At 33.9% G+C, this 11,632-nt stretch overlaps 1 protein-coding gene across 7 annotated transcripts in view; it reads left to right on the top strand.

Moving 5' to 3' along the window:
* LOC145247988 (GTPase-activating Rap/Ran-GAP domain-like protein 3) overlaps nucleotides 1-11,632 on the top strand; it is a 513,715-nt gene that overhangs the window by 485,807 nt on the left and 16,276 nt on the right. For 3 of the 7 annotated variants that reach the window (XR_013863317.1, XM_080109655.1, XM_080109654.1), the window contains one exon: nucleotides 4,223-4,829. The exons of 3 other annotated variants lie outside the window; for them this stretch is intronic. Coding sequence is in view for 3 of the 4 variants with exons in the window: in XM_080109655.1 (XP_079965781.1) it covers nucleotides 4,223-4,237 (15 nt within the window). In the remaining variant the exon portion in view is untranslated. Of the gene's footprint in view, nucleotides 1-4,222; nucleotides 4,830-11,632 lie in introns of those variants that run through there. One more of the 7 variants, XM_080109653.1, reaches the window with a different exon arrangement.

The raw sequence follows: 11,632 nt of genomic DNA on the forward strand, positions 1-11,632 counted from the left end.
TTGGCCCCCTCACTCCTCCATTTAGTCCCGAAAAACCCCGGGGACGTCAAAAGAAATGGTGAAATAAACAAACGTTGCAGTTTTATGCCTCAACATATGTAAATTTGAGTTCTGAACTATGCAAAAAAAAAAAAAAAATGACTAAGTCCATCATTGTTCTCCATTTAGCCCCAAAAGTCCTTAACATATTTAAATTTGAGTTCAGCAACATGCAAAACTGCTAAATCTACATACGCAGAAATTTTTGGACAAATATAGTAAAATAGTAAAAAAAATGGAGTGTTTTTATTAGCCCTAAAAGAGCCCCTGGTGCATACCCAAGAGTTATCGCAAAGTATAGACAAACAAAATTATATAGAAATCAGTTAGTTACAATTTTTCAGAAAGTTTTATAAAAATACAAGACATCAACTTTTTTTTTAATAAGCACAAAAGTGTCGATTTTAGCTATTTTAACCCGAAAGGCACCCCTAAGGGGGCAACCGGAGTTTTTCCGGGAAATCCGTTCTAATACCTTTTTACTCATATCATGTTTAATGTTTGTGCAAATTTTTTTTTAAATTCCAAGTCGTAGTTATTGAGAAAAGTGTGAACGGACGAACGGACGATGATGAATTTACAGGTCCACCCATCTTTTGTCGGGGAACCAACAAACATTCCTTCGCACAAAGATATATACATTCTTTTGTTTTATTCAGAGTGGCCCACTTAAAAGTATCCCATAAAATGTACAAGAGAGGAGCAGCATTCTTTTATTGTTTAAATTATTTGCAGTGTTATAAAATATGCTGCAGTGTTATAAAATATACTGCAGTGTTATAAAATATACTGCAGTGTTATAAAATATGCTGCAGTGTTATAAAATATGCTGCAGTGTTATAAAATATGCTACAGTGTTATAAAATATGCTACAGTGTTATAAAATATGCTGCAGTGTTATAAAATATGCAGCTATGTTATAAAATATGTTGCAGTGTTATAAAATATGTTGCAAGTGTTATAAAATATGCTGCAGTGTTATAAAATATGTTGCAGTGTTATAAAATATGCTGCAGTGTTATAAAATATGCTGCAGTGTTACAAAAGATGCTACAGTGTTATAAAATATGCTGCAGTGTTATAAAATATGTTGCAGTGTTATAAAATATGTTGCAATTGTTATAAAATATGATGCAGTGTTATAAAATATGCTGCAGTGTTATAAAATATGCTGCAGTGTTATAAAAGATGCTACAGTGTTATAAAATATGCTGCAGTGTTATAAAATATGCTGCAGTGTTATAAAATATGCTGCAGTGTTATAAAATATGCTGCAGTGTTATAAAATATTCAGCTGTGTTATAAAATATGCTGCAAGTGTTATAAAATATGCTGCAAGTGTTATAAAATATGCTGCAGTGTTATAAAATATACTGCAGTGTTATAAAATATGCTACAGTGTTATAAAATATGCTGCAGTGTTACAAAATATGCTGCAGTGTTATAAAATATGCTGCAGTGTTATAAAATATGCTGCAGTGTTATAAAATATGCTGCAGTGTTATAAAATATGCTACAGTGTTATAAAATATGCTGCAGTGTTATAAAATATGCTGCAGTGTTATAAAATATGCTGCAGTGTTATAAAATATGCTGCAGTGTTATAAAATATGCTGTCGTGTTATAAAAGATGCTGCAGTGTTATAAAAGATGCTGCAAGTGTTATAAAAGATGCTGCAGTGTTATAAAATATGTTGCAGTGTTATAAAAGATGCCGCAAGTGTTACAAAATATGCTGCAAGTGTTATAAAAGATGCTGCAGTGTCATAAAATATGTTGCAGTGTTATAAAATATGCTGCAGTGTTATAAAAGATGCTGCAGTGTTATAAAATATGCTGCAGTGTGATAAAATATGCTGCAAGTGTTATAAAAGATGCTGCAGTGTTATAAAAGATGCTGCAGTGTTATAAAAGATGCTGCAGTCTCATAAAATATGTTGCAGTGTTATATAATATGCGGCAGTGTTATAAAATATGCTGCAGTGTTATAAAAGATGCCGCAAGTGTTATAAAATATGCTGCAAGTGTTATAAAAGATGCTGCAAGTGTTATAAAATATGCTACAGTGTTATAAAATATGCTGCAGTGTTATAAAAGATGCTGCAGTGTGATAAAAGATGCTGCAGTGTTATAAAATATGCTGCAGTGTTATAAATGATGCTGCAAGTGTTATAAAAGATGCTGCAAGTGTTATAAAAGATGCTGCAATTATTATAAAATATGCTGCAAGTGTTATAAAAGATGCTGCAGTGTTATAAAAGATGCTGCAGTGTTATAACATATGCTGCAGTGTTATAAATGATGCTGCAAGTGTTATAAAAGACGCTGCAAGTGTTATAAAAGATGCTGCAATTATTATAAAAGATGCTGCAATTGTTATAAAAGATGCTGCAAGTGCTCACCGTTGAAATTTATGCATTTCTGGGCACGTTTAACAACGTTTGCAGATATTGCCTGTAGATCTTCTCTGCTGATTCTCCTTATAACATTGGTAATGTTTTTCTTTAGTTGGTCTAAATTGTGAGGATTGTTTGGATAAACTTTTTGTTTTAAAGTCCCTCAAAGATAAAAATCGCATGATGACAAGTCCGGGGAACACGGTGGGCATAACCGTTTGCTTATTGTTCTCTCTTCCGTAAACATGTCATGAACTCGTGTCAGTGATCTGTGTGACGCGTGGCATGTAGTCACCGATCAGTCGATTGAATAAAGAACCAAATATTTTTGTAACTCTTCGTCTTGTCATTCCTTGCAACAAAAAGGTAAATATGTTTTATCATCGTCCTCTAACGAGCATTGTAACCCCTTCCAAGATTATGTGTCCTCCCCACCACCATCATAAATTAAGTATCTCCTCCCCTCCTCTCTATATGTGTATAAGAACTGTTGCATCATATCTCCCAGCCCTCATTAATATGAAAACTCCATGAATTGTCACAGTCGTCGTCATGATGCATATAAATGTCTTCCCATCAGAATTGTCATCACCATCGTTATATATATCCCCAATATGAATGCCCATCATCTTCCAATATGAGCCCCGTGTTATGTAACATCCAGTCGCGTATGTATCCCGGTAGTAGAGATGCCGACGTTAGGTTTTTGCAACGCTAGCAAGGAGGGTACAACGTCCTTCTACACCGAGCGACTGGAATTCCCAAATTGATCACCTATCTGGTATTGACCAGGATCAACGTTGCTTAACTTCGGTAATCTAACAAGACCCGGTGTGTCAACGTGATTATGCTGGATATTAAGACTTTATCCCTTTCATAAACTTAAACTGGATTTCAAGAATGCTGTAATTTGATAAGCCTCAAATTTATTGCTTGTCTAGTTATTCCTAAAATGCTGAATGCAAGAAAAATAAGCGAATTCACTTTCAGTTTCCTCGTCGCTACCAAGTTGCTTCCATTTATAATAATCACAAGAATGATTTTCATCCTTAGTTAAATTAATGTCAAAACTATTGTCATCCTTTCCCTGCCTTCTTTTTCTCTACGGGTCGATCTGTCTCTCAGACTTTCTTCTCTGTTGTGCACTCATCCGGCATCCTGTTAAATAACTTTTGTTTACGTCATTCCATGTTAGCTTAGTCGTAATGCCGGTGGCTTCATTCCCGATCAGAGATTTGATAAACGATACTGTTCTTTTATTGCTCACGTTTTTCGACCGGGTATTTACCTCATGGACAAAGAATGTTTTCCATCGTTTATTTCTTTGAAAAGATCATTTTTTTTGTTTTGTTTTTTTTTTGTTTTGTTTTTTTGTTTTTTGTTTTTTGTTTTTTTTTTGCTTTGTTTTTGAGGGGGTCGTTTTAATTTTTACTTCAAACACGACTGTAGACGACTCAAGTAAAAGTACGCGTTTTGTCTAACAACATTATAATGATGCAAGTTAAGCTATTTGTACTTTTATCGAGTAGTATTGGAGCCTATACTTGACGAACAGACACACACAGATAAAACCTCCTCGGTTATAATATAGAGTATATAAGATCGGTTTTTTTTTTCAAATCTAGTCTGAACAAAAGCTGTCAAAGATGATTTATATAAGTTGACGTGAAATTTTTTCTTGCCTTTATTATATGTTTGTTTTCTATTCTAGAAAAAATTCTTTGAAAACAGTTCTCAGATTCTCATGGTCATTTTCTGTTTTTTTCTTCTTTATTCATTTTTAAAAGGTTGAATCAATCTGAAGTTTCATTTTTGAATATGCAAATGGAGATATAATCATATTTATAATCGTTTACACGACAACAAAAATATTTTGGCTACCAGGTGTCCCCTCTCATTCGATTATTCATTTTTTTCTTCAACTCAAGAAGTAAAAGTAACGGAAAGGGATGATTAAGTCTAAATCTTTAAAATAAACGACGTTGAGAAATGTTGAATTCTGCACTAAGTGCACGCCATGAAAAACCAAATGCTTTTACATTTTATCTCAATATTTATTGAAATGAGCTTCTTTTTGTCTAAAAAGAACATTAAAAAAAAAAACAGCGAACGAAACTCAAATGGGAACTCAGGGAAAAACCAATGACGTCATCTTTAATTCCAAGATGGCGTCATTTGAAAAAGTAACAAAAAAAAAACACGAAAATATAAACGAAACCAGAAACATGCCTTCTTTACACAAATCGATTTAAAAAGACTAAAAACGTAAACGTTTTTTTTTTATCACTAAATAAAGACAAAGCGAACGGAGAATAATAGCAAAACTTCGAGACTCAAGACGATTGCGAAAAGAAATCGTTTCCAAATAGCAACAAATAAACGAACAATGCAAAAGATATGATGAAAACCGAAAGGAAAATTCAAACAAATTGAAAGAAAAAAAAATCAAGTTTCCAGCGTGAAAATTTTCAAAGATGACGGAGATACTGAAAGACATTTTTCGTGATGAATTCAAACAAAATTCTATTGTCTGCTTCCTGCAATTTTTTTTTTTTTTTTCACATCTGGGAATCTTAAAGGTAATGAAAAAAAAACACGTAAGAAAAAGAAAAAAGAAACGTAAGAAACAAACAAATTGTTTTCTTGTCATGTTCATTTATGTAATCTACCGATGTTGTTTGATGTTATTTTTTTCATGTTGTAATTTTTCATTTTAATGTTTTCTGGCTGTCTTATTGTCCAAAATGGCCGCTGCAATTTCTTAACGCTACCGTCTGCTTAATCCCATTTAATTAATTACGCTTGCTTTCGATGTATGCAAGGAAATCCACTTCGATTATGAAGGTTTCTAAAATGGCAATATCTATTATATTTCGCTGTTTCTGAATTTTCGAGATGACGGTCGATGATTCGTATTGTTTGGATTATTCAGACTATTGTTTTCATCTTAGGTCTTATTTTCATAACGTTTTGTCCGATGTAACCTCCGACCTTCTTCAGATGTCACTTCTCAAACTCGAGAATCTTTCTGTCGAACTCGGGAATCTGCACGGAATTTAATATGGATTAAATAAAGGATTCCTTTCGAAATTCAGAGCAGGTTCCCAAGTTCGACCGAAAGATTCCCGGGTCGGCAGAAAGATTTCCGAGTTTGATAAGAGACATCCGAAGAAGGTCGGACAAAACGTTTTGAAAATAACACTCCAGGCGAAAACAGTAGTTCAAATAATGAGGATATATTATATTTGCCTACTTATTTCTACCATGGATAAAAAAAAAATTAAAGTCCTATATTACGATTAAGACTTCGTAGCTTAGTTGCTATTTTTTGTCCCTGCAACCTCTTCCCCACAGAAGAGACGTCGTGAGCCTGTTTCTGCTTTATCGTTATTTTCATGGCAAGTGCCCGGCTGAGCTTCAATCTATAGTCCCTCTTCGCCAAACATTTGCGAAAAACACTCGTCTAGCCAAAACCACTATCAATAATTTCTCACACTCTTTATCTAAACCAAAACGTAGATTCCATGAACAAAGTTTCTTTCTTAGAACTGCACGCCTGTGGAACTCTCTTCCGATTGCCTGCTTTCCAGCTGACTACAATCTGATTGTCTTCAAGTCCAACGTAAATAAGTTCTTAATGAACCGTCCCCCTAAGTAATCCAATTTACAAAATTCCCACTAATGTTTACTACGCTATAATCACATTGACTAATGTATACCCATTAACCCTTATCCTCGAGTGGCCTCCTGGCCTTGATAAGCGGTGATTCCTGTGTTAAAAAAGACAATTTTCTCTTGTAAAAACCTAGATCGAATGGTGTTACTAATTTTATTATAGTATTTTATAATACAGTGAGGTCTGCATTCGAGCCAGACATATATAAACTGTATCGATGATCTGTTAATTTTATTTTGACAAAACTCTATAATTGAATGAAATATAAATTTTCTAGAATGTAATTTTTCGACAAGTTCATATTTGTAATTATCTACGCAATAGACAAATAGGAAATTCCATAAAATAATCCTGATCGAAAAAAAATATCCACCCTCCGTCAAACTACTTTCCTACCTCCTCCCCCCGCCTCTATTTGATGTTATCAAAAGTAAAACCCTTAAACTTTTTGGCCATGTCAAACAATCAATCACTGGCCATGTCAAACAATCAATTACTGGTCTGTCAAACAATCAATCACTGGTCTGTCAAAGTTATGCTTTAAAGGTATGTTAGAAGGCAAAAGAGGCAGAGGAAAGACAAGGAGAAGATGAAGAGAAAATATTTTTGACATTTCTCAATAGTTGGGCGTCCATCAACCAACTTGCACTTGATCGGAAGAAATGACGAAAAAATAAGTCACGTGGGTTCACAATCTGCAGCAAGCTGAAAATGCGATTTATGATAAAAGCAATCCTCGATATCAAATTGATGCAGATGTTTGTGTCAATTTAAACTTTCATCATTAATATTAGAATATTGTGCTTTTGAAACCCTTTATTCACAACAACAAACACCTTTCTTTTCTATAACTTGATTTAGGTTGGTGCGAAATAATATCGTTTTTTTTACGTTCAATTTACAAAAGATCATAACTCCTTTCATAATAAAGTTTATAAATTGAAATAAGCACCATTAGAATCGACACATCTTTGCCAACGAGAAACAATTTTATTTTATTTTATTCATTTTTTTTACACAGTGATCACCACTTATCAAGGCCCGGAAGCCACTCAGGGATAAGGGTTATTGCAAGTACATTACGTTAGTGTGGAGATTTGATGAAGTGTTTACTTAAGGGGGCGGTTCATTAGGAATTTGTTAACGTTGGACTTGAAGACATCCAAGTTATAGTCAGGTGGGAAGCAGGCAGACAGAACAGAGTTCCACAGGCGTGCAGTTCTAAGAAAGAAGCTTTGTTCATGGAATCCACGTTTTGATTTAGGCACAGATATAGAGTGGGGGAAATTTTTCACAGTGGATTCAGCTAGACGGGTGTTTTTCGTGAAAGATTGGCGAAGGGGGACCAGAGATTGGAGTTCAGACGAGCACCTGCCATGGAAATAACTCAAATAATTCATCCCATTAGCATAGAAATCCGGAGTTCGGGAAGCGATGAAGTCATTAAAGTCCGATTCGCATCATCTTGACTTTTGAAGCATTTTTCGCGCAGGAAAAAGTGGTAATTGGAAAAAGTGGTAATTGGTGGGCGAGACGTTCGGTGAATATGGCGGATGAGGCAGAGTCTCGTAGCTCAATTAATTCAGCTTCTGCATGGTCAGTTGAGCAACATGCGGACGAGCGTTGTCATAGAGGAGAATTGGTCCCTTCATATTGACCAATCTCGGGCACATATGTAGGAGTTTCTGGTTCATTTCGTCAATTTGTCGGCAGTACTTCTCCGCCGTAATCGTTTTGCTCGGATTCAAGAAGCTGTGATCACGCACGCACACAAACACACACACACACACACACACACACACACACACACACATCCTCACTGTTATATATATATATACTAGCCAGCTGCCCGTAGGTATTAAACGTAACGTTAAGTTCCTTTTAAAAAATGAAGTAAAAAAAATGAAAGAAACTGAGATATGCTCATGCGAGTATTATGATTCTTCTAAAGAGTTCCCTTCTTGTAAATAAAAAAATACTCTAGTTCAGATCGAAACCAAAACCAGAAGACACTGAGTCAAGTACAATAACAATTAGACCAGTCCGACGCAAAACCGTTGACAAAGAGAAAATATTCCGACGATCCCCACGCACCAATTTTTCAATTTTACCAGTTAGCAGCCTTTTTGCCGGATAAAAACGGATTAAAATGTTTTCTACGAGTCTGAATCCATTATAAACCAAATTTCAATTCTTTAGATAAAAATTGTGTATATCGGTTGAGAAGTGTCCTCACAAACTCATACATTCTCACTTATATATATATATATATATATGCGTGTGAGTGTGTGTGCGTGTGTGTGTGTGCGTGTATCTTATATATATATATGTATCTTATATATATATATATATATATATATATATATATATATATATATATATATATATATATATATATAATATTTTTCAAATAAATATTAACCACCATTTTCATATCTACAAACTAGTGTTTCGTGTTTATGCGCACATCAGTGTAAGATGTGATAATTACTGCTGGGCGGGAGATTTGAACAGTCACAAAGCCATCCTTAATTTCGTAGGCTACATCTTTCTTCCAGGTCACCGACAATTAACACAAGCATTTAAGGGAATTAATTACTTATAAATATGGCTATGACACGAGAATATTCTTTTCATTATTTTGACTTTCGAGTAAATATCTTTTATGTTTTTAGATAAAGTGTTGTGGTTCTCGATTGATTAACTGTGTCTAACTGTGTCGGATATATACTCGAGAATCTAAACACTGATAAGAATATGTTCTTGTCACAGCCCTACTTATAAATGCTATATCGACTGGCATTCACAGTAAACAGTCAGAGAGTGTATTCAATGAGAAAAATTCGTTAGAAACTCTCTTTCTCGCTGCTTACATTCGGGCTAAAGATGACTGCTTTTGTTTCTTAATTCCTTAAAGAGAATTCAACTTTAATTTCTTAAAGGGGCTTTATAAGTCTAATATTTTAAAATTAATTTTTACAATATTTATCTTCATATCTACAGACACGAATGTTTCATGCTTATGTAATCATATATATATATATATATATATATATATATATATATGTGTGTGTGTGTGTGTGTGTGTATAAACATATACATATAAGAGCTGGTCCCCCCCTCCTCACACATACACATTAGTAACGACCTTGGATCACAGTTACCTTCCTAGGGAAGCAAATAACCTCATAATACTATAAAACAGCACACACATTCTCAAACCAATAAAAGAAAAAACACACACACACACACTACCCTAAAGGAAAAAGGAAAAAAACACAAGCAGAAAGAGAGAGTGAGAGAGAGAGAAACACAACACAAGAGTGACTACAGCCGAGGTCAGCGGCCTCGACAAGCCCAATAAAAGAGTAATAAAAATTGAACATGCCAATGAATAATAGACACTTACACGCCTCCACCCCTTGGACACACTTAAAATGAACTACGAAAATGCCATTTTTACATCTCCAACACATTTGAAAATAATTTCTGACGAGGACGCTTCACTGAACGTCTGAAACGCGTAAAAACGATTTCAATGATTTAAAAACATTATTACAATGATCCAAACATAATTCTCAATGAAAAACCAAGACACGGAATAATAAAATAATGTTAAAAAATACACATTGTTGGTGACTACCCCCTTATTTAAATATATATATATATATATATATATATATATATATATATATATATATATATATGTTTATAAATATATAAATATATATCATTTGGCAACAATTTTTTACTTTTTGAATATTGTCAAAGGTTCTTCAATTGATTTAATGTATTTTTGTTGAATCAGGAAAGGCCTCTGTTTCTCATCTTCAGATCAAGGTTTTGTACTAAATTGCTTTTAAAAAAAATCAGATTTTGTGACAAAATTGATTACATTTTTGTGGCATTGTCAGCTGATTTTTCTCAACACATTTCATCCTAAATATGTTTTTAATATAAAAGAATGTTTTGCCAATAACATATATTGATTACCTGATAGAAATATCGATTATTGTAAACTGAATAGTGGACACTGATAAAGGTAAGTACGTGTAAATTGCATGTTGCTTCAACATTGTTCAAACTTCACGGCTTGAACTTCCGTTTCTTCGAACTCTTGGAATGTTCAGTAACAGGGGGGTCTTTCAGATTCCAAAAGTAGTCGGTCATAATGACTGCGTCCCAACGACTCTGATACTTGGTCTCAATCTCTTTCGAGTCCTGGTGACATTTTTTCCTTTAATTATCACTAATTGAACCCAGGTTCTAAGAAAACCGGTCTATATATGAAAATAGCCAGTCACCATGTTGTGGACAAGTTCTGCGTAGTTTTTAGCCTGTTTGTTGCCAAGAAAGTTCTTTACTGCCAGTTCCACTTTGTTTATTGAGCCTTTGGACTCTGGATCTCTAATGAGTTGCCGGATCTGAGAACGGTCAAAGATGCCAGCTTTTAACATCTCCAGAAACAATCCTGGAGAAGCTTGGCAGTAGTACGTGAACCAACCAGTCACCATCCTTGTCCAGAGACTTGGTGAAATGCTTGATTAAGCCGAGGTTGATGTGCAGCGGTGGAAAGATTATTCTGTCTCTGTCAATCAGAGGGTTGTTGATGACGTTCCTTTCTGTGCAAGGCACCAATTGCTGTCTCACAGGCCAGCATTCTTCGTGCATACTGAGCACCAATTCTTGGAAGATTTAGAGGTTTTATGACTTCAAACTGATCCTTTTCGACATAATTACCTAGAACTATCAGATTTGAATACGTCTTGTCATTAAAATAATCATTTTCAATCCAAACAATTATTCGACATTGCATTTTACTTTCACTAACTTCTAAAAATGTTCCACGCATGCGTACATCGAAACAAAAATGTAAAAAGTGACATGTGGCCATAGTTCAAAAACTGATTGAGCAAAATTAATGTTATTTTTGATTCAGAATTGTTCTTAGTCATCTGAAAAAATGCAGACGACAAAATTGTTGTTAACCAGTATAATTTGTATCCCGCAGATACTAGTGTTTCATGCTCATGGAATTTTGTACTCCTTGCTGAATAATTAAAATTTTGTATACCTTCTTTACAGGTGTAAGTTTTTTGAAAATTTGAAAAAAAAATTTTCAACTTAAAGATTTTTATTTTATATTATATGTAAGCTCTATCTCTTTGTTGGATTTATTGAGCTTTTACATCTGGTTTGGTTTATTATATAAATATTTGTATGATATTTATACTCATTTGAGTTTACACTTTTATTTCTGTAAACTAAATGTTACCTTTTCGTTTCAATATATATATATATATATATATATATATATATATATATATATATATATATATATATATATATATATAGTCTGTTTATTATGCAAGCTACTATTGGCTACATATGTGAACACATGTTTCGGTGAAGTCCCCATTTAAAAAGACACATCTCGTCAGACCAACGAAGGAAGCTTTTTGAACCGAGAATCGCAGAGGTATGGTAAATAAAGAGAGTAGGGATAGGAGGAGGCAAGAGG

Source organism: Euprymna scolopes, chromosome 26 (assembly GCF_053919585.1).
Source record: "Euprymna scolopes isolate OS-2025 chromosome 26, ASM5391958v1, whole genome shotgun sequence".
Classification (NCBI taxonomy): Eukaryota; Metazoa; Mollusca; class Cephalopoda; order Sepiida; family Sepiolidae; genus Euprymna; species Euprymna scolopes.